The 25828-nt window shown below is 40.1% G+C and overlaps 4 protein-coding genes and 1 long non-coding RNA gene across 11 annotated transcripts; 2 read left to right on the top strand and 3 right to left on the bottom strand.

Annotated features, from left to right (window-relative positions):
* Window positions 1-1406: 1406 nt before the first annotated feature.
* LOC124638093 (solute carrier family 35 member F5) lies at window positions 1407-10726 on the bottom strand. 5 transcript variants are annotated; one of them, XR_006985330.1, is made up of 12 exons: window positions 10292-10726; window positions 10073-10207; window positions 9309-9374; window positions 8942-8953; window positions 8599-8691; window positions 8133-8285; window positions 7376-7558; window positions 6757-6904; window positions 6086-6245; window positions 4955-5167; window positions 2703-3157; window positions 1407-2624 (listed from the first exon to the last, which is right to left on the bottom strand). XR_006985330.1 is itself a non-coding variant. In XM_047174928.1 (11 exons), exons 1-11 carry the CDS (start codon window positions 10445-10447, stop codon window positions 3088-3090), a joined length of 1389 nt encoding a protein of 462 aa, XP_047030884.1. In that variant the 5' UTR covers window positions 10448-10726; the 3' UTR covers window positions 1407-3087. The 5 variants fall into 5 exon arrangements, 3 of the variants coding, with proteins under 3 accessions (XP_047030884.1, XP_047030886.1, XP_047030885.1); XR_006985331.1 differs by lacking the exon at window positions 8942-8953; XM_047174928.1 differs by having other exon boundaries at window positions 1407-3157.
* Window positions 10727-11012: 286 nt separating this feature from the next.
* Window positions 11013-13165, top strand: LOC124638096 (eukaryotic translation elongation factor 1 epsilon-1). 2 transcript variants are annotated; one of them, XR_006985332.1, is made up of 5 exons: window positions 11013-11230; window positions 11511-11699; window positions 11935-12030; window positions 12149-12480; window positions 12758-13165. XR_006985332.1 is itself a non-coding variant. In XM_047174933.1 (4 exons), the coding sequence occupies exons 1-4, from the start codon at window positions 11144-11146 to the stop codon at window positions 12296-12298; spliced, it is 522 nt and encodes a 173-aa protein (XP_047030889.1). In that variant the 5' UTR covers window positions 11013-11143; the 3' UTR covers window positions 12299-12537. The 2 variants fall into 2 exon arrangements, 1 of the variants encoding a protein (XP_047030889.1); XM_047174933.1 differs by lacking the exon at window positions 12758-13165 and having other exon boundaries at window positions 12149-12537.
* A 223-nt stretch (window positions 13166-13388) lies between these two features.
* Window positions 13389-19455, bottom strand: LOC124638095. 2 transcript variants are annotated; one of them, XM_047174931.1, is made up of 5 exons: window positions 18940-19455; window positions 18478-18513; window positions 14196-14322; window positions 13634-13780; window positions 13389-13512 (listed from the first exon to the last, which is right to left on the bottom strand). In XM_047174931.1, the coding sequence occupies exons 1-4, from the start codon at window positions 19453-19455 to the stop codon at window positions 13656-13658; spliced, it is 804 nt and encodes a 267-aa protein (XP_047030887.1). In that variant the 3' UTR covers window positions 13389-13512; window positions 13634-13655. The 2 variants fall into 2 exon arrangements, with proteins under 2 accessions (XP_047030887.1, XP_047030888.1); XM_047174932.1 differs by having other exon boundaries at window positions 13644-13780.
* A 551-nt stretch (window positions 19456-20006) lies between these two features.
* On the bottom strand, window positions 20007-21942 carry LOC124638294. Its single transcript, XM_047175228.1, has 3 exons — window positions 21589-21942; window positions 21280-21475; window positions 20007-20396 (listed from the first exon to the last, which is right to left on the bottom strand). The coding sequence occupies exons 2-3, from the start codon at window positions 21452-21454 to the stop codon at window positions 20047-20049; spliced, it is 525 nt and encodes a 174-aa protein (XP_047031184.1). The 5' UTR covers window positions 21455-21475; window positions 21589-21942; the 3' UTR covers window positions 20007-20046.
* A 1169-nt stretch (window positions 21943-23111) lies between these two features.
* On the top strand, window positions 23112-24424 carry LOC124638380. The gene is made up of 2 exons (XR_006985361.1): window positions 23112-23821; window positions 24171-24424. It is a non-coding gene; the product is annotated as an uncharacterized LOC124638380 (long non-coding RNA).
* Window positions 24425-25828: the final 1404 nt, after the last annotated feature.

Below are 25828 nucleotides of genomic sequence, written 5' to 3'. Positions count from 1 at the left end.
GTAATAAATCAAAATAACAAGGATACATTTTATCCACGTCGTACGGAAAGTAGGTATAGTAAGTTCAACGCAGTCGTGCGCGCGGCCCTATGTGTGGGTAACCCTTGTACATATACAGTGACTTTGTGTGCGTGACAAGAGGTAAAGTCGGGTACAAATACAGTTATTTAGGGGTTGTATACGGCTGTTTAAAGTACAGTTATTACGTAATTTAGTTTATTTATTTATAATGATTCTGTATCGCTACTTATAGACGTGGTGGCCTAGTGGGCAAAGAACCAACCTCTCGAGTATGAGGGCGCGGGTTCGATTCCAGGTCAGGCAAGTACCAATGCAACTTTTCTAAAGTTTGTATGTACTTTCTAAGTATATCTTAGACACCAATGACTGTGTTTCGGATGGCACGTTAAACTGTAGGTCCCGGCTGTCATTGAACATCCTTGGCAGTCGTTACGGGTAGTCAGAAGCCAGTAAGTCTGACACCAGTCTAACCTAGGGGTATTGGGTTGCCCGGGTAACTGGGTTGAGGAGGTCAGATAGGCAGTCGCTTCTTGTAAAGCACTGGTACTCAGCTGAATCCGGTTAGACTGGAAGCCGACCCCAACATAGTTTGGGAAAAAGGCTCGGAGGATGATTCTGTATCGCTACTTGAAAAATCAAATGATGAATTTTCGGATTCGCTACTTTCACCAATGTTAATTATAAATTCTGACTCCATGTCAAAATGTCTATAGTATTCTTCTTTTTTCTTTTGTACATGTCGACAAGTATTACCCAACATCCCTTCATCAATTTGACTTAAACGTTCATTTATGAGCTTCATTATTTCCGTCTTATTTTGGTCGACATTATGCGAAGCAATATAATTTTTTAAAATTCCCCACACATTTTGTTTCCATTATTATACTAAATTATAGGTCTTTTACATTCTTAGTCCACACATTTATTTATTGTCCGCGTACCCCGAGCTAGAAAATATGTAAGGAGTATTTATATAATTCATCTTAGATATTTCACTTCATTTACTTCTTAGATACTGTCAATGTCAATTTGAAAAGTCGTATGAGAAAATAATGATAAACTGTAAAATGTAATAATAAAAAGCTTTGAATGTTGTTTCATTTTTTTGAAACGCTACCTGACTCCTTAAAACATTTTCTCCGTGAAGAACTAGACATTTTCGTAAACGACTGTACCCATAACAAAAAGCGATGAGAACACGTCATGCTCGGACGACGTCACTGTCACACGAATGAAAGTTGTATATTTACAAGCCGACGCACACATAGGGCCGCGCGCAAATCTGAGTTGAACTATCTATATATGCCTAGAAGGGCTACACCCCTTATGAATCAGTAGTACCCAAACCATTTAATAAATAATTACAAAATAAATTAAACCAATTGTAATATGTATATAAAATCTATTGCTACTACTTTAATAACACAAAATAATTCACTTACATAATACTGTGTCAATTATAATCATAACACAATATACAACAGGTAGATAGTATAATATATAATTACATAGTGTTTATCTATTTACATAGTTCATAATCATCATATCATAAATGTCAAAATTATTATTGAATCATGCAAACAATTTAAAAGACGTTATTTCAACCACTTCAAAAAGATTTCAATTCACTATTGAATGTAACTACAGTAAGAAAAGAAATCAACAAGAAAACAAGACGAAAGAATTTCTAATTCAAGTAAAAGCAACAAGATAATAAGGTGTCAACACTACAAAACAACAACAAATTAATATATTAATTCCAATTCATAATTTGATCGTCCAATAAATGCACAATATATAAAATATTAATAGCTAAGACCAATATCAATTAAGTACGATATACATAAAAGTTTTGGAACCAATATTTCAGTGTATTCAGCCCTTAATTTTTTCTACCCCTAGTAAACACAGAGATCAAAGGCACAGCTAGTGAATAAATAAAAACGTATTCCGTTTCACTTATTAGTTACTTTGTAATATGGACTCAATAGGTACAGGAGACTTATGAAAATAGTTAATAGTTGAGTATACTTCAAACAGTTTACAATATTCAGATGTACATTACAAGATTTTAATCACACAAAGCTACTGTTAGTTTTAATATACAATTTACAACATGTTTTGTATAGATTTGAAAACATTTAGATCATATTATACAAATAAGATATTTCTTTATATTGATTATTTTTGTAACTCTTAACACATTATGTTCAAATTTAGGATAGAAATTAGGAAGTTTTACAAAGTTAACTGTTAACACACCTAATAGTTTACTAGTTATTATTATAAATTAGACTAGGCGAAACAAGGTGTGACCACACAAATACTTCTGGGTGCATTTATTATATAAGTTAACACCCGACTAGCTACTCGTTACCAAATATGCAGTGCCAGAGCATACGGCAAACCCCGTAAGAAATATAATAATTTATAATACAAACTGGCGCAATCACACTACGATAAAATTTATGGTATTAAAAGCTCTGAATCTAAATATATAATTGATCTAGATCACAGGCTCTCATCGGCTCGCGCCGAGGGGTTCATAAGACGTGATGCTTAAAAATAAATAGTTGCGTATACTATACGGAATGAATGAAGTCAGTGTCTTACTTATGTCTAGTTGGCCTGCTATCTACTTAAACCGCCAATCTTGCATTGGTAGTATCAAACTGCACATAGAGCGATAGCGATGACGATCACGCTATAATGCAGTAGGTATGACGACAAAAAGTAAGTCTTTTAGATAAGCCAAAAATATTCGACACGATGTTTTTATTTACTCCCGCAAACTACCACCTTACGTACAGCGTGTTCAACTTTCGGGTGACATCATAATCGAAAACTCTGGCCCCTATCTAAACATGATTAAATTTTATGAAAAAAAAAAAAAAACGTGTTCTATATTTTTTTCTTACTTAAAAGACAGACTTCTGTTCGTTTAACCTTGTCGTCATGTAGTGTCAGCGGTGTAGGTAGGTCAGCAGGCATTATTTGTGTAGCCGGTACGGATTCGGCTCAGACTTAGCAGTGGTTCCTCTCGTGGCAGGAGTGACGGTGAAGGCGCTACGTGGGCTCGTCCGACGACATCAGAGCTTCTGACTGCTCGTCTAAATCCGGGATGTTTCGTATCACCCTGTAAATAATAAGGTGATAATTAGAATGTGATAGAGATAGCATGCTGAGCGAGGGGGTGTTTTGCATGAATATGTAGCAATATATTATCATTTACATGCGCTTACTTTTAATAAATGTAAGATTTCATTGTACTAGTGAATGTTTTTAAATTCTCTAGTTAGACGGCAGTAGATACGTAAATTGATAAGTAACCCTTTAACGTAGTCTATAGGTTGTGAACTGTGGTGTGATATGAATCGCAGCCAGCGCCGCCATAGCTACAGTAGGACTATACACAAGTGTACTGACGTGAACCCCTCAGCAGCCCGCAGCCGCTCGGTGAGGCAGGTGAAGCAGTGCTGCGGCAGCGGCGCGGCGGCGGCGGCCCAGCCCGCGCCCGCCAGCGCCGCCACAGCTACAGTAGGACTATACACAAGTGTACTGACGTGAACCCCTCAGCAGCCCGCAGCCGCTCGGTGAGGCAGGTGAAGCAGTGCTGCGGCAGCGGCGCGGCGGCGGCGGCCCAGCCCGCGCCCGCCAGCGCCGCCACAGCTACAGTAGGACTATACACAAGTGTACTGACGTGAACCCCTCAGCAGCCCGCAGCCGCTCGGTGAGGCAGGTGAAGCAGTGCTGCGGCAGCGGCGCGGCGGCGGCGGCCCAGCCCGCGCCCGCCAGCGCCGCCACAGCTACAGTAGGACTATACACAAGTGTACTGACGTGAACCCCTCAGCAGCCCGCAGCCGCTCGGTGAGGCAGGTGAAGCAGTGCTGCGGCAGCGGCGCGGCGGCGGCGGCCCAGCCCGCGCCCGCCAGCGCCGCCACAGCTACAGTAGGACTATACACAAGTGTACTGACGTGAACCCCTCAGCAGCCCGCAGCCGCTCGGTGAGGCAGGTGAAGCAGTGCTGCGGCAGCGGCGCGGCGGCGGCGGCCCAGCCCGCGCCCGCCAGCGCCGCCACAGCTACAGTAGGACTATACACAAGTGTACTGACGTGAACCCCTCAGCAGCCCGCAGCCGCTCGGTGAGGCAGGTGAAGCAGTGCTGCGGCAGCGGCGCGGCGGCGGCGGCCCAGCCCGCGCCCGCCAGCGCCGCCACAGCTACAGTAGGACTATACACAAGTGTACTGACGTGAACCCCTCAGCAGCCCGCAGCCGCTCGGTGAGGCAGGTGAAGCAGTGCTGCGGCAGCGGCGCGGCGGCGGCGGCCCAGCCCGCGCCCGCCAGCGCCGCCACAGCTACAGTAGGACTATACACAAGTGTACTGACGTGAACCCCTCAGCAGCCCGCAGCCGCTCGGTGAGGCAGGTGAAGCAGTGCTGCGGCAGCGGCGCGGCGGCGGCGGCCCAGCCCGCGCCCGCCAGCGCCGCCACAGCTACAGTAGGACTATACACAAGTGTACTGACGTGAACCCCTCAGCAGCCCGCAGCCGCTCGGTGAGGCAGGTGAAGCAGTGCTGCGGCAGCGGCGCGGCGGCGGCGGCCCAGCCCGCGCCCGCCAGCGCCGCCACAGCTACAGTAGGACTATACACAAGTGTACTGACGTGAACCCCTCAGCAGCCCGCAGCCGCTCGGTGAGGCAGGTGAAGCAGTGCTGCGGCAGCGGCGCGGCGGCGGCGGCCCAGCCCGCGCCCGCCAGCGCCGCCACAGCTACAGTAGGACTATACACAAGTGTACTGACGTGAACCCCTCAGCAGCCCGCAGCCGCTCGGTGAGGCAGGTGAAGCAGTGCTGCGGCAGCGGCGCGGCGGCGGCGGCCCAGCCCGCGCCCGCCAGCGCCGCCACAGCTACAGTAGGACTATACACAAGTGTACTGACGTGAACCCCTCAGCAGCCCGCAGCCGCTCGGTGAGGCAGGTGAAGCAGTGCTGCGGCAGCGGCGCGGCGGCGGCGGCCCAGCCCGCGCCCGCCAGCGCCGCCGCCAGCGCCTGCCACGCGCCGCCGCCGCGCCACGCCTCCACGCACACCGACAGCGGCACCGCTAGGCCCAGGATACCCGTCGCCGCTTGAGGAGACGTTAGGGATTTGCCCCTGTGAAGTAAAATAATAAATTAGAAATATGTTAAAATCACATGTTATGAAAGCCTTAGTCAAAACAATTGATAAATGAAAATTATGTTATAAGAATCACATGATATGAGAAAGATAAAATGTATTCATGTCTGGCAATTCACAGGCAAGAACTGTAAGGGCTATGCTACACGGGCGGTTCTCCCGCCGCGAGAATCCGCTCGACAAAGCTCCCGCAAACCAACAACCTACACAGGACGCGGGTTACCGCTGTGTTTTGTGTTCATTTCAACATGGATCCGCCAATGATAACTGCGCACACCCGACGAGCGAGCGAGAAAGTCCCGCGCACAATGACGCAATAGCGGAAAACCGCCCGAATAGTTTAGAACGGCGGTAAACAGCGGCGGTTTGACGCTGCATGCGGCGGTCGAATTTCTCCCGCCTGCAAACCGCGGCGGGAAACCGCGCCGTGTAGTTTGTAGCATACAATGTCCATAAGAATTGAGTCTAGTGCGGTTCAGAAGCGGATTCCCGCGGCGGGAGAACCGCCCGTGTAGCATACCCCTAAGATTTACGGCGCGTTTTGCAGCGCGGCAAGCGATGAGCGGAGAAAACAAATGGACTACAGCAAATGAATGAAGTATGCCACACATCGGAGCGACGCGCCTCGCGGTGCGAACCCCGCTGCGAGGTGGCCGAAAAAAAACAAATGCTAGCAAATATCGAGCCGCATCTCAGAGCGTCGCGCGCGGCGGCAGTGGTGGACACATTTGAGCTCGCACGTAGTAATTATTACTTTAGATCTCCCAACTATGGCTTGCATTTATTTTATAAAAGATGTCTCAAAAGGGGTCACGACCTCACTTCCGCCTTCCAGAAATCCGAGGCAGTTTAGTCCGGTGGTCACACACACACAAAAAAAAATAGGTATCTTACCACAACCAGAGCGAGTCAATAAGCAGGGGTCCCAGCGCGGCGTCGAGTAACAGCCAGGTCCACTGTCGCGGCGGCGGCAGTTCCGCTCGTTCGACACCCGTCGCCGCTAGTAGGCCGCCTATCACCCACGTGAGGCAGCCACATGCACATCCCACTAGACCTGGGAATATTGTGCAACTTTTATTGTGATTTTTATTTCAGAGTAATGGAAGTAAACGACTTGTTTCGCCGACCCCAAATGACTTAGGAACAGGGCAGGAAAATGATGATGATGAATTTGAGAATTAATCAAAAAGAGTGCACTTTATGAGAATTTGAAGTATGTTCTGAAGAAATTACCTCGGCAAATAGATAAAAAGTATCTTGTATTGGAAACAACGCCAAATATATAATACATTATTTCAAGTTATCGCTAAACTGTATGGTTTAGAAGCTGATTTATATTGATGAAATTCAAACATTAACAACCGCATTTCACTCACATATTCGTATTCAAAATGTTTCAAAAATGTATGGCACCAATTCTAATCTCTTAAATCTATGCAAAGTTCTCAAAGTGTCCAAAGATTACAAGACTAGATATCTATAGAGTAGGTACCTAGGTACCTATTCTATTGTGTATTTATGTCTATTGTCACATGATGAATGAATCCTACAGTTAAAATACTCACCAACAAGCAATGATGAGTTGATATCATCCCCATTTCTTAAAGCTTGCCTGAACAAGAGTAAATGTACTGCATAGCATAATGCAGAGCCTAGCGCGGCCAATACTGCTATCCAATTTGTTTGATGGCTCTCTGATATACCTAATACCACCTGAAATGAGGAAAAACATGAAATAAATAACGGTCATATTATTCTTAAGTGAGAATAATTGTTCTAAAGGTTTTTAGAATTTATGACTATTATATTATATTATTTATTTGCTGCGCCAATACAATATGTCACAGTTATCTGTTTAAACTAGGTTATCGATTTACATTTTATGTATCTTAGTCGCTATCAACAATAGTTTTTAGGTATTTAGGTAACTATTTTTATATACTTATATGCGAAATTGCGAGCTTTGTACAAAACAGCAAAAGATCTAGTCCAGTAATTTACGTGGTTCATTCATGGTGTCTTTTTCCAAAATTCAGAGAAACGGAGTTTTTTTTTTACCGGAACTAGCTGATACCGATAAGTTGACCGTGGGTATGATGACATCTTACAACACAGCAGTACCTTACCTAGGTACTGCTGTGTTACATACAACATTTCTATACATAAGACCTGGTCTACACTCACCAGTCCGGCGGCAGTCAATAGGACAGCGACACACTTGGACAGCGTGAACCGGTCGTTGGGCACTTGTGCGAATATAGCACCGACCGAGAGCGCCAGCGCTCCCGCCGTCGACGTGTATATTGTGGCTGAGCCCGTACTCGTGTGTAACAAGCTTAATCGGTATAGGTAATTCGATATGAACCACTGAAATAAATAAGTCATATTAGAACAATGAAAATTTTTGATAGGTCAATTTGCTAATGTAATTTATTAGAAACATTCGTTTGCAGGTATTATGTATGCATAATTGGTTGCTTGTTTCTATTGAACTGACTGACTTCACGCTACTTAGATGTAAGAAAAAAGACTGATGTGCAAGCGCGAGTTGGCATATGACTCTTCGGAAAAGCAAAGTTATAAGTCGGGAACTGTACTAAATGCTAAGGCCTGGTTATGTCCGTCAGTTATTTGATAGTTAATGCTAACTGACAGCTAAAGACTGTTTAAAATTTCTGCCAGATATTGCTAGCCGAGACCTGTAAAACCATAAGTTATAGTTTAGCAGTCAGATAAAGCTATAAGAGATTTTATTTGTGAAATTTGCAGCAAGCCTAGTTTATGTAAAACAGTAGCAGCCTTACTAAAAAATTTTAAACATCCTTTGTTTTAAAAAAAGTGTGGCTGCAAAATGGACCTTATTTCAATATCATTAGACAAGTGTTCAACAGACGTTTAAGTTTTTGTGGTGAGATGGTATTAATCTGTGCAAGAAACTCACAGGTACACAGAACAGTAATGCCAGCCTCAGATGTCGGCGAGTCGCGGCGGCCGCTGCCCGCCGTTGTGCGTGCTCAGTGGCGCGAACTGACGCAGCCCACGAGAGCCGAGCGAGCAAAGCCTCGCTAGCCATGGCTGCTGACATTACTCGCACCTGGGAATATCATACGTTAGGGTCAGCCTTGACGAGAACACTACGTTATAATAAAGGGCAAAAACAAGCAACAATAAAATTTAGCTGATAAAAAGATTTTTTTCCCCCAACTAAGGTAATTTCTAAAACTAATCTACAGTACTTCTCTTTATCTCTAAAGTTTACTTTCATATTTACTGATGTTAACGCTCTTAATTATGTAATTCAAATTATGTATTTTTAACTTAACAACAAATGTTGATATCTTATCTGAAGATTATGAGTTGTTTGTCTAAAGGTTATCTAGCAAATTGCGGTGAAAGTGAAAACATACCTCGGCTACTTTATTAAACCGTACAGCTCTTGGTGCCGCATCATCACTGTCTGTCGTTTCCCCGGCCCGAACTGGCACGAAGGTGGAGTCTCCCTAAAATATCATTAAGCAATAAGATCTCTCTATTCTTTTACACCATGCTTTTTCAGAGGCTAGGAAACTCTTTGCAAGTTCTGTTTGAATAAAGAACACAGCACCATAGACTTGATAGAATGCTTTTTGAAAGTTTTTTTTTGTGTTTATATTTTTATTTTAGAGTATAAGGTTTCAAGCCTCTAAAATGCATGGTGTTTGCAGGTTGTATTTTTTATCCCAAGCAATATTGAGTATGGTGGTTGTTTACCTGAGTCTGAACCTAAAACAATACAAAAAGGTTGTTATAATAAAATATCTTAGCCTTGAAGGTACATTTCACAGCATGAATCAAGGTCTACCACTACTTTGTTCTTCTAGATTGTGAATGGGCAGTGTTAACTGCACATAAATGATTAATGAGAATGAGAGTATTTCAAATTCAGAAGAGTATTTTATTCATTAATTTTAATTATATCTATAATAAGGTAATAGGGCAGTCTACTTTGAATATTAAAATGGACAATTTAATTAATTTGCATAATATTGCTAAGGTTTCAAAATACATCCTGATTTAACAAAAGGGGATGTGCATAAATATGAGCTTTGAATAAAAATTTGTATGAAATAATACTCACCAAACTATTTGTTGATTCATTGAAATAACTCTCATCATCAGTTTCTCCAGTTTGTTCAAGTAATTGCTGAAACATATACATTATTTTTAAAATATAATAAAGTCTATATACTGTCTAATAATGATTGATTTATTCAACTCTGGAACCTTTGTAGCTTTGGTACTATATTCAAAACATTTAAACCAATACTATATTGTATTTAGGCAACATTTAAAGAATTAGAAGTCTATTTTGTCTTCAGTAATTCATTGTTTTCATAATAGGTATCTTTAATAATTAACAAAGTGCACATGTTCAATTACAAATGAAGTGCATACAAATCTGAGTTGTGCAGGTGTGACCCTCAGAACAACTCGATTGTGTGAACTTGTATCTACATCCTTATTGCTACCAGTTAAGGCTCAAATTAAATATATTATCACTAATGTGTTATTTCCCTTTTAAATTGTTTTGCATCGTAGGTAATATTACCAGCAATTCTGAATGAAGGCTGATTAAACATGTATTGATGTTTTTTTATTCACAGGAATTTGTAACAAAGCTGGTCAGTTTTCTGTGAAATATTGAAACGCAACTAATTGTTCATTTGGGTACTTGTCTCCTTGAAAAGTTAAAGCCAAAAGTGTGGCTAACATGCTTAGCCAAACAATTTGGCAATAACAAAAGGTTATCTTTGTCATCAAGGGGCAATATACCTGTGTTCTCTAAAAATAATTTAACCTATACTATAGTGTTAGAAGGTCATTTTATTAAAGTTAACTTACTGTGTAATCAGCTGGCTGACATGGATCCCTCGTAGGAGGCGTAAAACATAGTACTAATAGGTAAATAAACAGCAAGGAACTTCTCACATAGGTGACAAGGAATGGTCTCTCTATATGTTTCTCTACATACAAGTACTGTAAACAAAAACATTACTGGTTTTACATCTTGTTTACATACACAAGTACTGCAACATGTTGCTAATGGTCTATTTGACTTACTTTTGTCATCTCAGAGGATACCACCCACAGCACAACGACCAATAACAGAATGAAAATGCCAAATGCGAACTTCCTCTTATTGAAGCGTTGCGGCACATCTTTACTGTTCTTATTGCTGGATGTTACTCGAAAATAATTGTGGCACAAAGTCAACATTAAGACGAATAAAGGTATTCGATAACTAACAAAGTAAATATACAATTATTTGAAATTACACTGAAATGCTCAGAATCATATTCGCATGTGTGTTTACGGTAACATTGTCGTTGATATAGCGTGGAAAGCGAATTAATTCACAGTGAATCTTGGTGATTATAGTTGAATAAGTTTACAGTTTGTCTTGATTTTATCAATATTATTCCAATTTAATGTACGAAGATCGAACAATCAAATTCAGTATCAACAACTATTTCAATGGCTGATTACTGATTAGGCCGATGTTGCTATCATAGAAATCAGAATCATAGAATTCAATGAATAGTGCTGTCACATATCATGAATTTGAGATTGTATAGGAAACAGTAGAACATGTCGTATCGAAAACCAAAATTCAGTTTTTCGCTACGTTTACGGCTCTTGCGGTGTTGTGTTACGTTGTAACTCATGAATAGTCATGAATATATTATTTTATTCCTTTTCACAGTTCATGGATTGTTATTAGGTGCTTCCTAGACTATCAATTTTTGTTCGCAGCTTATAATGGTCAAATCAAATGTCAAGTGTCATTGTCATTAGCGTCACAAATTACAAATTGAAAAGCTAACCTATAAAACAGTTATCATACAATTTATATTTAAAAGAATTTACCTTTTTGAAAAAATAAACCATAATTAAAAAAATAGACCATATACAATGAGCGTCTGTAACGTTGAAGTAATCAAGCAAATTGGGAAATATTATAATGTGCCGGTTGGCACCGTATGTTACAATACTGATAAGGTGATCATCAACAGTATTTAATCTATACCATCACCACTAAACCTACCTATTTGAAAAATATTTCACTGGTGGGAAACTGTGTATATTATCCCTAGGTGTCATAGACTATATTTTATCCAGGTGCGGGCAGTAGTTTTCACAGGACACCGGTAAAACCAAAAAGCTAGTGACAGCATAAAAGGGTTAAAATTCCTGATGTTAATCTTATGCATGGGTATTTGTAAGGTATTGATGTTGCGTCCACAATGACTCTAAAACAAATTATGGTTGATATTTTTAGGTACTCACCACAGTATTAAACAAACAGAGCATAGAAGGTTTTGCTACAATAGTACTGAAGTTAGCTTCGAGCAGTGGAATCAAACTGAATCAAGAACAGATGTTGCTTAGCTACCAGTGGCTAGAGCACATAGCTATGTATGCCAACCAGGCTGCGGCTAACCCTGCCTTTGCTCAGGGGTTTTTAAAGGTAATTTTATCACTGTTCTTTTTTAACATTCTGTAAGATAGAAGTAGTTGTTTAACTAGTGATATGGAAAATTGCCTTGTGCCAAGTTATACTCCAGGTATCATAATCCTAATATTCCTTTGTTTTCTTTTCTAAAGATACCATGAGGCAATTCTGTGTCAATTGGTAACCATCTGAAGCACTATTATTGAAATGCAAGTACCTAATTGCATATATTTCTTTATTTTATTTACAGGACATAAATAAAGCCTTGGAGAAGAATACATATTTAACTGGACAGAGCCTAAATGTGACTGATGTTGCTGCATATTATGTTTTATACCCTCTTATTGTAAGTACTGCATTTAACTTATCGTAGAATTTATCGAACTACTGAACTCATTTGAAAAATTCTTATCAAATGGTAATGAACAACCAATGCTTTAACAAATGCTACTAATTGTTTTCAGGAGCGGCTCTCAATCACAGAACGTGAAGGACTAATGCATCTGTGCCGATGGACGAGGCACATACAAGCACAGCCAAGAGTGTGCACAAACCAGGCTCCTCTAACTCTGAACACTCTGAATCTCTCAATATTAGCACCTGCCGTACATTAAAACCTCATTAGCAATTACAAGCAAAAAGTACCAAAACAATAAAACCTTTATTGACAATCAATTGCCAACAGTAAAATTAAGACTGTGAAAGTATTAGTGTTTTGAAAGCCTTCATAATGATTGTTTTTAACAAGTTAATTATGTTAATTATTTGTATTGCTAATTATTTGTTCTTGATTAGTGTAAGTACAGTCATTTGTGGTGTATTCTGTAATGGTAATATAATTTTATTTTGATAATTGATGTCTTTTTACTATTATCCAGGGGCGTGATAAATTTTGTTCTTTAATTTCAAAGTAATGCCCATTTTATATAAAAAATTGCATGTTTTAACTTGATTTGTTGCTGCTTACAACCTCTACAGTAAAATGCGCAAAAAATTCATCAACATAAAAGAGGGTGATTAGGAGATACGCTAACAGTAGCAGTATGGGTAAAGGCATTTTTATTTTATTTCAGTGTGCAACAACTGACCGACTACCTAAGCTGCCTGCACCAATACTGCCTCATCAATTGAAGAACACAAGTTTAGACAAACCCGTCTTGTTCTTCCCTCAGCCTCTTTCTCATCCGGGATACCCAGTGATTCTTTATTTGTGAACAGCCTAACAGAATGCCTTGTGAAAGTTTTGCAAGTCAACTTTCTCGATGCTCAAAATATTTTACTACTTAATTACGTAGCATTAATTTTAGAACTGTTTATTTAATAAAGGCTGTCATCGACACTTGGTCGTACAGTTAACGTTATTATCCGGAAAAATGAATGAATGTGTTTTTTCAGCCGAGTTATAATTACTTATCGAGAGCGTTAACTTACAAAAACTGGGAATCAGCACTCACAATTCTAATATACTTTTTTAATGCAGAGGGCGCTTTTTAATCGACTTGTATGTTCACCGATTACTCAAAGAAGCGTGGAACAATTTGCAAAATTGTTTTTCTATTTGATTGAGTATACTTCCCAGGCGGTCCCATAGTCATCAGGCCAGGATCTGATAACGGAAACCTTGGAAATAGAGAGCAACCTTCGAAAGTTGAAGGCACGCCTAATGCTCAAAATCACAGGACTTCCTAAAAAATGGAAAGAACCTTTACTTTTGATCAGATTTTATTCTGAATTGCGATTTTACTAATTAATCTAGCTATGTATCTATAATCTTGGTCTTTGGGTCCTTTGTTCGTTGCTGATGTTCGTAGTCGTGAATCGTGATCATCTGAAAGAACAAAAATTATAAAATTATTTAGGTAGGTACCTACCTTTTTTTAAACAAAAGATTTTATGAAAATCCTTTATTCCTATTTTAATTAAAATATAAACACTAGGAACCTACTTACTTTTACATACGTAAATATTTATTCATGTCTTTTCGGTAGAAGCTGGTTTCTGAGTGCTGGCTTTGCCGTCAACTTTGCGGTCGGCAAAGCGAAGCATCAAGCACCTCTCTAGCTTGTTTGAGTAGGAACATCCATTGTCTTCAGCCTCTGAAAGTGAGATTGCTGTGTTCAGTGATTGTTTTATATTATTTCATAATCACGAAATCATTTTCTAAGAAAGATATGTATTATTTCATGTTTCGCATTGGGTAATCTATTTTCATTCCAATGTCATCAGCCAGCTTTATGTGCCTACTTAAGGATTGTAGACATAAGACGAGGGAGTCTGGATATATCAAGGCCATAGGTATTGTGATCACGAACGTGTCGTGAACGGGACCGGGGCCGGGACGCGATTGCCCGTGAGTACCACGTTCCCGCCTCCTAACGTCTCCATGACGTAGGTACCTATGCGGTTTCTCTATACATTTCGTGTGAAACGATATTTCCAAAATATCCCGTTCCGTTTAAAAACCCTTCACATAAGTAGCAGCCTTTACTTTGTGATTTGTCTTTTGTTTACCTGATTGCAACTCCTGAAAGCATGCGCGTATCTGATCATGCAGCGCAGACCGGGATTGCTGTGACGTCACGGAAGACTGCACTTTGTTCCACAGCTCAGCCTCGCGGGGAATGCCTCGAGTGTCCACCTAGCATGTTAATTGATCAGTAGAATGTTCTAAACATCATGATACTTTCATTCATAGGGTTTTATAATGTGTGCCTACGTTACTGAAGGTGTGTCGACCAGTGGCGGATTTACAAATTTGCCGCTAGTAGGCCATTCAATTTTTGCCGCCCCTAATGATTATGAACTTAATGATTTTTCTGTCAGTCAGTTACCTACTAGATTATTTTTGCAACCCATTATGTACCGAAGAGTTTAATGTTGACCTAACAAGTTTATTTGACAGCGACTTTAAAGCGTATAACCTCTGTAACTTTTAAACGGCTCAATCGATTTTCATCAAACATGTCTAAAAACACTCGCCTGTAAAACACCTGTAATACAAAAAAGAAAACAATTGAAATCAGTTCATTCGTTCGGGTGCTATGATCAGTGGCAGCGTAACATCGGGTGATATCCGGGGCGGACTACCTATTGAGCTTGAGCACCCCCCCCAAAAAAAAACGACAAAATATATAATCACGGACTAAAATTGTAATTAAAGTAATTAAAAATCGTGTAAAATCATTCATGGTGCTTTTTGCTAGATTTACCATAAAGAAACCGGAGTCAGATCACTGCAAACTTATAAAGCGCTAGCTAGTTTTATAAAAATCAGCGCTGCGAGCGCGAAATTTTTGAGTTTTGGAACAGTGAAGTATCATAGCGAGTTAAAAAAAACCGCCGTAAAGTGAAAAAGTCGCGAGCGAAGCAAATTTTTTAGTTTTGGGACACAAAAGTACCCAAACAAGTGTGAAAAAACCACTGTAAAGAGGAGAAGTCGCGAGCGTAGCGAGCGCGAAATTTGTGAAATTTGGGACGCAATGATACCTAAAGACATTAGAAAAAAGTCAATAGAAAAAAGTGTCAAATTGGCGAAATTTTTGGCCTTGGAACACTAAAATACTCAAACAAGTTTGAAAAAAAACAGTGTAAAGTGAAAAACTGCGAGCACAGCGAGCGCGAAATTTTTTGAGTTTTTGGGACACAAAAGTCCTCCACCTCCTAAACAGCTTAGAAATCGTTAGCGTAGTAGAGCGTCAGTTGTTTTTGGTACTTCGGTACTTTAACTTTTTATTAGATTGAGGACTCACAGACCGCAGAATAAACCAGAAATGATGAAAAAACTGCGAGCGAAGCGAGCGAGAATTTTTTAATTTATTTTTATTAAAACGCTATTGGAATATTTTAAAATTCATGGTTACATAAGCTTAAGTACCTATATATTACAGTGCGCTTATTAATCGTTTATTTATATATGGATTGTGTACTCGTATAATTATAAAAAAAAAAACTGTAAAAAAAAATAGCTAAAGGACAATGCTATTCTTTGTATGGAAGTTGGGCTCAAGAGTTGCCCACAGTAACTGCATAGTGTATTATGTTCCATAGGCTTATAATAGGTCCCAGACCGAAATATTTCGAAATCTATCCCGGGAGTCCTGAGAAAAACTGGTTTGACTCTTATTCAATATTACGAAAAACATCCTTACGAACTCTTAACTATTCCACTTTTATTACCTTAATTGAAATGCATTATAATATTAATCGACAAATACGAGGTATTGAACGAGAATTTTTTTTACCGACTTCAAAAAATGGAGGAGTTTCTCACTCAGTTCGTTTGTATTCTTTTTACGTAAGTACGTGCATATTAACTCCGTCGTTTACCAACCGATTTAAACAATCATTTTATTGTTTGAAAGGATTTACTTTCCAAATAGTTCCTTTGTTATTCGGTCCAGGGTCTGGTGATAGAAAACTTAAAACAATAGGGAACTCTCGGAAATTGTAAGCACATATCGAATAAAAACTTGTCATTCGGGTATATGTCTCCGACACCACAAAACTGTGGAGGTTAAGACCTGACCTGCCGATGGAGACGACAGTGAGACGAGGGAACTCCTCAACGGTAACTATTTACTACCTCGTGTTCGAGCTTATTTAATTCGTCCTGATAAGATTTTTCCATTGCCATTACGGATATTAATTGCATGACGCTACACGAACTTAGGACTGATTGTAGTAGATAGAGACTGAAAAGCAAGAGAAACAACAATTACCTTTAAACGTCTATTTCTGTTATTTTATCCTGTTAACAGTGAAACCACTAACTATCTGAATGTTATTTCAAGAAAAGAAGGTTGTTAGGTTTGTGGCTGCTTAAAATGGCTAGCTAACAATGGCTGGCTAACATGAGAACCGGTTTTTCTCTTGACCTCTGGGACCGATTTCAAAAATATTTGGAGTCCGTCTTAAGAGTGAAGTAAAGAACCTATTCTAACCATTCCCACTACTGGGCAAATGGCTTGGGCTTTATAAAGTGACTGTTCATGTTTAACATTATAACCGGTTTTTTTCGGGACCTCTGGGACCGATTTCCAAAATATTTGGATTTCGTGTTAACAGTGCAGTAAAGAACCTATTTCGACCACTTTCACTACTGGGCAAATGGCTCAGGCTTTGTTAAGTGACTATCTATGGAGAACATTTGAACCGGTTCTTCTCGGGACCTCTGGGACCGATTTCAAAAATATTTGGATTCCGTCTTAAGAGTGAAGTAAAGAACCTATTCTAACCATTCCCACTACTGGGCAAATGGCTTGGGCTTTATAAAGTGACTGTTCAAGTTTAACGTTATAACCGGTTTTTCTCGGGACCTCTGGGACCGATTTCCAAAATATTTGGATTTCGTATTAACAGTGCAGTAAAGAACCTATTTCGACCACTTTCACTACTGGGCAAATGGCTCAGGCTTTGTTAAGTGACTATCTATGGAGAACATTTGAACCGGTTTTTCTCAGGACCTCAGGGACCGATTTCAAAAATATTTGGATTTCGTGTTAACAGTGCAGTAAAGAACCTATTTCGACCACTTTCACTACTGGGCAAATGGCTCAGGCTTTGTTAAGTGACTATCTATGGAGAACATTTGAACCGGTTTTTCTCGGGACCTCTGGGACCGATTTCAAAAATATTTGGATTCCGTGTTAAGAGTGAAGTAAGGAACCTATTTTAACTATTTCCACTACTGGGCAAACGGCTTGGGCTTTGTAAAGTGACTGTTCAAGTTGAACATTAGAACCGGTTTTTCTCGGGACCTCTTGGACCGATTTCCAAAATATTTAGATTTCGTGTTAACAGTGCAGTAAAAAACCTATTTCGACCACTTTTACTACTGGGCAAATGGCTCAGGCTTTGTTAAGTGACTATCTATGGAGAACATTTGAACCGGTTTTTCTCGGGACCTCTGGGACCGATTTCAAAAATATTTGGATTTCATGTTCAGAGTGCACTATGGAACCAGTTGGAACTACTCCCACTGCTGGGCAAACTTTGAGCCCAGACCCTGGCATTGTCCTTTGCCGCCCCTCTAAATCTGCCGCCCTAGGCACTGGCCTACTTGGCCTACTGGTAAATCCGCCACTGGTGTCGACCGCGATTTAATCAAACAGCTAGCCACTCAACTAGGTTGTAAGCTAACTAAAGCTTGTGGTACATTATAGCAGCACCGCAATAGCACGGCAACAGCACGGCTGCAGCACGGCGTCGCCTCGAATTAAGACTACGGCTAGCTGCCAGCGCGCCAACCACGCGCTGTCCGCTCGCCGTCGGCGCGCCCGTCCGCTCGCCGCCGGCGCGCCGGCCGCGCGCCGGCCGCGAGGTGTAAGCTTGCTGTCACCGCAAACTCAATATTATTTTAAGACGATTATGATTGATGTTATGATTGAACACGACGTAATGACGTTGTTTCGCTGCCGGCTCGGAGTCGGCGCGCAATTAGCACGCCGTCGGCGCGCTGTACGCATGAGGACCGCTCGCTTGCAGCACGCGGGCGGCGAGTCGAGTTGTATGGAAGCGGCAAGCACGCTGACTGCTCGCCGTTGGCTTTTTCATATTGACATTACGAAATATATTATAATATACACGATTTAATGCTCTAAATTGAATGACAACTTAAATGCTGGTGTGGAGCCGTGCTGTTGCGGTGCCGCTATAATGTGCCATAACCTTAAAGGTTATGGCACATTATAGCGAAATGCATTATGGTTATGGTTACTCGTTTTCTTTTGGACTGCAAAATAATCACTTTTTCTTGTTGACCGTACGTTGCACAAATTAAAGTTCAGGTACTTACCACTTGCAAATTGGCGAACACACATTGGCTGAGGCACTGAAAACATATTTTTATTTAAATACAGAATTAATTTTGGATTTTAGGTAGCATTAATACGAGCAAAGCTTATCCGTCATCCGTTGGGCTAAATATAATTCAAACCGCAAAGTTAATAATAACAAACGATTTCCTCATATCTTGAAAAAAATGTTGTGAATTTATTAAAATCACTAAGTTGGGTACCTACTCATCTGAATAAATTAAATTAGTAGCCCTCTGATAGGTGTCTATAGTCTAGTCTAGTGACTAGTGTATCCAAAGATCAAGTTGATGCCTACAAGAAAGTATGCTACCGTTCTACCTATAGCATACCTCTAGATACACCTACCTATCTAGGCTATTCCTTTTCTTAGGAATTCTAATATATTCAAAGCATTGTAAGGCTACAAAAAAACCCACATATTTTTAGGGTAAATTTAATACCTGATCGGTTTCTGGTTTCAACAGTGGCTCACTTCGTCTTGTTCTACTATGATTTCTCATATTCGCTTTATTGTTTGCTGATGCTGGACGGGGCATTGAGGTCAGCAACTTTTCTCCCGTGTCCCCACTACCGTAACCGTCGTAGTCATCATTTGTAGCATTGATCACTTGTAGCTGATCCCCACTGTCATTGGTGTTCCTCCTCTCGTGGCTGTACCGACTTCCTTGCTTCATATTGTCATCAATTCGAGGAGATCCATCGTAAGAGTCGTCAGAACGCCGTTGGCGGTCCTTTGGTGCAGATTCTTTAGAACTTGGTATATCGTCAGGGTATGAACATGATTTCAAGGCCACAGCTACTTCATCTTCTAGTAACTTGATGTTCCCTTCTCCGGCACACGACACCCAGGCAGGTAGCAGCGTGAGAAGTACCACGGCAGACACCATGGTAGGGAAATAAAATGTTTGCAATACAACCGAGCGTATAAATGGTATCTGTACAGGAAACTCGATCATTATAGTTGACAGGTGCCTGTCGGAAGTAGTGATATTCCTGTGAACTATTCTCATTGCAATAATTTGAACATTCATTAGAGTGCACTGTTGATACGGATGGCTTTACCTACAAATTCGTAATTGAGCACATTTATAATGAATCCATTCATTCAAGCATAGATGTGCTCAATAATAGACGAATGACAAGTTGATTATTGTCTGCCTACATCTGATTGCGAGGTTGTTCAATTGCAGCTAAGTTTTACAAAGGTCTAGACTATAGATCTAGACTTTACAAAGGACTATACTATCACTAGACGTGGATTTATTGAAGGATTTTCCCTTTGCAGCTCTTCAAATAATATCAGAAGTTTTAGCTGACATCATTCGTACACTAAAGTTGATGTCTAATATGACCTTAGGTATATAGAACACTTTTCTAAATTATCGAGCTGATGATTGTTGAAACTACTAATCTCAGGATCTAGGTGCTACTACTAGCCCGACTCAAAAATATTAGTCACATTGGATCTTTGGAGGATGACTGACACAAAAATAAATAAAACAACATATTAATCAAAATAAATATTATATTCAAAACTTCGACCTATCTTATCCTTTACCATAGTTCCCCCATCTTCCGTTGCCCCACCCGCTCCATGCTGGCCCATTTTCCCCACCGTAGATTCTCAATCCAGAATACGTTCTATATTTTCCATAACCACTGCCAGCTAGACCAGAGACCACTGTTCCACCAACTTCGGATATCGTCCCATAAGAGCTGCCGATCACGCCAGACGACCCTATAGTCCCGGGAGAATATTTCCCGTACAGTCCTGATAGGTTGAATGTTAAAGGAACCTGGACATTGCCTGAGCCAGTTCTGTAGTTAGAAGAACGAAGCGATGGCCAAAAAAATTTCGCTTTTTCCAGTGGATGTGGTATCCTTTTTGATGCTGGTCCTGAGGGTGAAATGGCAATTGGTTATTTTGGGCTTAGTGCACATTGTGCTTAAAAATACTTGACAAAAACATAGATTGCATTTGATAATCAGACAAACCGACTGGTTAATACTTGGTAAACATGAGATAGGTGTCTACATGCATGGTGCTGTGCTTCATAGGTACCTAAGTACCTAGGTATTATATATACCTGTTTATTTTATCCAGCCTAGCATGTTAGAGTACCTACCTACTTATTGACTCGATAAAAAACATAATTACTAGGTATATCTCGATTCTTTAGACTAAACACCTGTAGTATATTAAAAACCGTAACTAATAGTTGGGTTTTAGAACATTAAGTCATGTTTATGATGATGAGATAAATATCTATTGCGCAATTGTTAAATATACTTAATGCCAAACAGGTAAAATCTGGTAAATATTGAACCAATCGATGTTGTTATGAACTTGAGACAAGTTTTTGTAGATAACGTGGAGGGCAAGTAAGTAGTTGATTGAAAATGATAATTTGAACCTACCATTGATATTGCACAAAGGTACCCAGATCAACGGACTACAGGTCTTGTGAAAAAGAAGAAGCTCCGTTCGTACCATTTTTTTATTACCTCTGACATCAATTTGGGACGCAATAAGCCCGACTCTTATGGCCCTTTGTGTTCCAGGGCCGCTAACTCTTCCAAACACTCCCGCAGCCCTAGCAGGGCAAGATCTCCACATAAATCTCTAATAACCAAGCTGCGGGATTGTTCGAAAGAGTTACCGCGGCCCTGGTACATAAAAGCCTACGCCGGAACACGACGGTTTTTAGTCAGTAAGAGTCTGACACTCCCTCATCGCTGCTAACCCACAGCTGGAGGGGTCATAACCAAATGATACTTACTTTCTTCAATATCCTGAGGCAGGCCATCTCTTGTTTCTCTAGCCATCCTGCTGTCCAAAGGCAGGTTCCATAGCTCAGCTGCAGTAATAGTATCCTTGGTGTCCGTCAGCGGTGGACTCGGGGATAAGTAGAGGGCTGGATCTAGTACCGCGCTTTCGACCGACCAGAGGATCATGAATAGTGAAGCGACCTGAAACTAAAGATTTTTATCCTGTAAACAGCTTTCACTAGCAGTCCCACACTAGCAGTACATAGGTCGGAAAATATAGGATCGATGTTCTTTGATATTTTATAGGAAAATGCTAGTACCTATATTGACAGAATGTGGAACAACAACCGTGACAATCATGTATCCTAAAGTTATACGCTGTTAGAGGAAACATTAAAAGACAACTAAATAATAAAGTGACAATGTAGATACAAAGTTATTGCGGTTCTATCGACAGTGATTGATGAAATCATCACAGATGTCTACAATTAAACATAACTATGTAAGTAATTGAGGAAGAATCACTAGTAATACAATGCGTTATAACATGCTTGTATCGCAATTAGGTACACTAATGGAACACTTCAAGACCATATGTTATTTTATTATTATGTACTGTTTAGTGTTTACCTACCACTTAGTATAAACATAGGTATTTTATTACAAAGTTTTTATCTGCGTACGTCTGAAACTTGTGATTAAAGTGCTATAGACTAAGATGATCTATTGGAATAGGTTGGAGTCGTTTTTTGCGTTGCATTGTATTATGATCATCACAATTGTATGGGAATTAAATCTTTAATCAACCATACTTAAACAGGATGGGACATAAATTCAAAATTTAATGGAATACAGAGCACAAACTCATCAGACAAGTGTAGAAGGTAGGTATCTAAATGAAGAAAAATAGTACCTACTACTCTGTTTAACATAATATCCACTCCTAATATCCTTTACTAAAGATTAACATATTAATGACGTGTTTTTGAAGGTGGATTTAATATTGTTATGATCACGAGACTAATCAATGTTTTCCGATTAAAAGTTTAATTGACTCTGATCACGTTTTACGATTTAGGGCCTTATCGTAAACTCATAAGTAGGTAACAAGGAAAACGCAAAAAAAAAACACAAGAGATCAACAACAAATACTCAAATAGGAATATAATAATATTTAAAAAAAACTTACAATCATAACGATGCGGCCTTCCTTTATCTATGAAGTACTTTGTAAGTTGCAACTGCACTACACAAATAAATTCACCTGACTAACCTTTTTGAAGGGATCTTCATGTTATGTAACTGGGAAGACTTTCTCCCACCAAGCACCTTATTTTTATTGCCACGGTCAAGGCCGACCTCTTAAGAAAGTGATAGCGATGTGAACGACCGATCTGGACGTCTTATGAACTTTAATATTCATATTTATGTCATAAAGAAGAAAGTTTGTAAGGTTTTGTGTATGATGTAATCTCTGGAGCTACTGTGAAGATTATAGAAAGCTACGATACCCCGGGGTGTTCCCAGAGAGTGATGGATATATTTATTTACATGTCGATGGATAGTAATTATGTACGCCCTGTTCTATGGGATCCTTTACCTTCTTATGGATTTATGAGGATCTGTTTTACTTGAAAATTTTAAAAAATGTACTGGATTTCCAAGTTCAATGTCAAGGTGGAGCCTTATAAAACTAGAAATAATAAAAGTAACCATAACAAAATCCAGTTTCTTCACGGGGAGTCACCTGCAACGAAACTTGTTTTTGGGTTCCACAATATTATTTTAATAATATTTTCTAATATTATAAGAATTTTTTAGCTGTGTAAGACCTAGTAATGGGTGTGCATCCTAGCTTAATCTCTACTGAACTGATTGGAAATTCTTTCAGCTTTTGGTCGTTAAAAAAGAAAAAGGTTGTATATAGCTGGAAATGGGCAAATAATTACAAAGCATTGTGCAGAACCCATTTTAAAGCGGTCAACAAAGAGATACTCTTTTTGCTACAGATTCTGAAGAAGCCGCAAAAATCAAGGAGAACAGGTCACTATTATGAGTATTTTGCAGTATTGTGTGACAGTTTTTATGCAAATATTACTATGTATGACAAAGCTTATCAAAACTGTATACATATATTTAATGTAAAACGGATTTACAGGATGTTTGGTGGTTTAAGATTTTGCAATTGATATTTAGCTGTTCTTAGCTTCGTATATATGGACGTAGAAATGAGGTTAAGTTTTCTAAGGTTACATGTAAGGGGTTGATCTCTGGAAGCTAAAGGAATTCAACGATCCCTTTACAAACGGAAAGCTATATTCATCTTATGTTTTAGTACAAAAGATAACACTAATCACCTTCAATGTTTTGACGAGTTCAATCACACGTCCTATTTTTTGCTGAACATTTGATTGATCCTCAATTTTGATTAGGTCTCAAATAATTATCCGAATTGTTTGTATGACCTGGTAATGGTAAAGCATTTCGTATATAAAGAGTGCATTTAGTACTGAAGTCAGTTAGTGTTCTTTGAAAACTGATACCATGAAATTCGTAAGTAGCCTCTTCATTTAATTACATTTCTTTTTTTTTTTAAAAGGACTTTTGTCTTATTGTACAAAGTATAGTAAAGTAAATATGCTTTGGATATTATTTGTCTCATATACCTATTATGTGTACTATAAGAGTCTAGCTAGACTTGTCTGGTTGCTCCTCTTACTAGAAATGTTTCTACATTTTTGTTAACCATAGTTGTTAACACCAATACGGCCTCTATGGACACTACGGACTCTAGTCCGTAAGATAACAACACTAAAACACATTATCCTCCTTCACATCATGCAGTCGGCAAAAAAAAACAAATCTAAAATACGCATATTCATAAAACCTCATTTGATTCCAGATCGCTCTTTTCGCTATGGTCCTCTGCGCCATCTTGTCACTGGTGAGCGTTGCCAGCGCTGAGCCAGCTCGAAGGGGGCCACGAAGCCCTGCTGCTGTCGAGGACTCGGAGTCGGCACCTGGATACTACCAGCGTTACAACAACTATCATTATGGCCGTCGATATTAAAGTGAGGAATCTGATGATTCACTTTTTTTTGTTTTATCTTCAATCGGGTGTTGTTTTGGTAATAAACCTTTTATTTTGATGATTTATTTGTGAGGTTTTATTTTTAACGGCCGTCAGCATTGATAATGTATTTATGGTCGACAAATTGTAAACAATTTTATCATTTTTAGGGTTCCGTACCCAAAGGGTAAAACGGGACCCTATTGTTTTCGCTCCTCTGTTCGTCCGTCCGTCCGTCCGTCCGTCTGTCACTAGGTTGTATTTCATGAACCGTGATAGTTAGAGAGTTGAAATTTTCACAGATAATGTATTTATGTTGCCGCTATAACAACAAATACTGAAAACTAGAATAAAATAAATATTTCGGGGGGCTTCCGTACAACAAACTTGATTTTTTTGCTAATTTTTGCTCGATATCCATAAATATATATAGAATACTAGCCGTTGCCCGCAACTTCGTCTGCGTGGGCAATATAGAATCGTCAAAATACTACTTATTCCGTAGGTGCATTCTTTCACGTGACAGTATTATTAGGATTAGCACTTAGCAGTCGCATAGATTCATTGATCAAGGTTGTGTTGTGGATGTGACCATTTATCTAAACAAAAGAAGTAAAGTTTGTGACGTTGTTCAGCCAATTTGGAAAATTATTACGTATGGTGCGTAAGTAATTTTCACAGGAAACAGCTATAATCTATGTCTACATGCTTTGAGTCTGACAAAGCTGTCATTTGTACATTTTCTGCAGCTGCTGCGACTAATCAGAAGCCAGAAAGTCTGTCAGTCTTATCATAATATGGATGTCGTCTTGTGTAGTTGACTGGATTGTAGATAGGTAGTCGCTCCAAGCAAAATATTGGTACTAAAACAGATTCGGTGATTGGAAGCCAACACCAACATAGTTGGGGAATAGCTGGATGGATGATAAAATGAGTCATCATCATCAGCAGGCGCATAGGATAGGATAGTTTCACTTACTCATGGTAAGGCTGACCACACATTAGGCGTGCGCGATCCTCGGGCGTGTGAGTAGCGCGGGCGTCGCGAGCGCGCTGCGTGAACGTCGCGTTTTGCTGCCCTGCGGCATGTGTGAAGAGTGCAAGCGACGCGCTCGCGGCGAGCACGCGGCGCTCGAGTTGCGTTCTTACCCCTTCGCCTGCTATCCCCGCCGCCCGCTAAACGCCTTAGCAGTTAAACGTCAAGGAGAGCGGCGCGTGCGCGCCGCGAGCGCGCTGCAAATGCCGCAGGGCAGCAAAACGCGACGCTCACGCAACGCGCTCGCGACGCACGCGCGGCGCCCGCGCTACTCACACGCCCGAGGATCGCGCACGCCTAATGTGAGGGAGGCCTAAGCCGGGACTCCACCGAAATGTTTGCATTAGTTCATGAATAGGCAAAATGTACGTATCTGTGAGAGTCCACTTCATGTGTTCGTACTTGAAACCTGTAGTTTTGCCAAGATTTTCAGAATGTACGTTCGCAATTTGTC

Source organism: Helicoverpa zea, chromosome 17, assembly GCF_022581195.2.
Source record: "Helicoverpa zea isolate HzStark_Cry1AcR chromosome 17, ilHelZeax1.1, whole genome shotgun sequence".
Taxonomy (NCBI): Eukaryota; Metazoa; Arthropoda; class Insecta; order Lepidoptera; family Noctuidae; genus Helicoverpa; species Helicoverpa zea.
This window is presented reverse-complemented; position numbering and strand designations above follow the sequence as displayed.

Coding starts and splice junctions, on each gene's coding strand:
- LOC124638095 (XM_047174931.1), bottom strand. CDS start 19,455: ATGATCGAGTTTCCTGTACAGATACCATTTATACGCTCGGTTGTATTG. Junction 18,514..18,939: donor TGAAACCAGAAACCGATCAG/GTATTAAATTTA, acceptor ATATGTTTTCAG/TGCCTCAGCCAATGTGTGTT. Junction 13,781..14,195: donor CTTTCAGGAGTTGCAATCAG/GTAAACAAAAGA, acceptor TCTCACTTTCAG/AGGCTGAAGACAATGGATGT.
- LOC124638294 (XM_047175228.1), bottom strand. CDS start 21,454: ATGATCCTCTGGTCGGTCGAAAGCGCGGTACTAGATCCAGCCCTCTAC. Junction 20,397..21,279: donor GCCTCAGGATATTGAAGAAA/GTAAGTATCATT, acceptor TTTCACCCTCAG/GACCAGCATCAAAAAGGATA.
- LOC124638096 (XM_047174933.1), top strand. CDS start 11,144: ATGAGCGTCTGTAACGTTGAAGTAATCAAGCAAATTGGGAAATATTAT. Junction 11,231..11,510: donor TATGTTACAATACTGATAAG/GTGATCATCAAC, acceptor TGATATTTTTAG/GTACTCACCACAGTATTAAA. Junction 11,700..11,934: donor TTGCTCAGGGGTTTTTAAAG/GTAATTTTATCA, acceptor TTTTATTTACAG/GACATAAATAAAGCCTTGGA.
- LOC124638093 (XM_047174928.1), bottom strand. CDS start 10,447: ATGTTGACTTTGTGCCACAATTATTTTCGAGTAACATCCAGCAATAAG. Junction 6,905..7,375: donor TATTGACTGCCGCCGGACTG/GTGAGTGTAGAC, acceptor TCCTCATTTCAG/GTGGTATTAGGTATATCAGA. Junction 3,158..4,954: donor CGGGCTGCTGAGGGGTTCAC/GTCAGTACACTT, acceptor TATTATTTACAG/GGTGATACGAAACATCCCGG.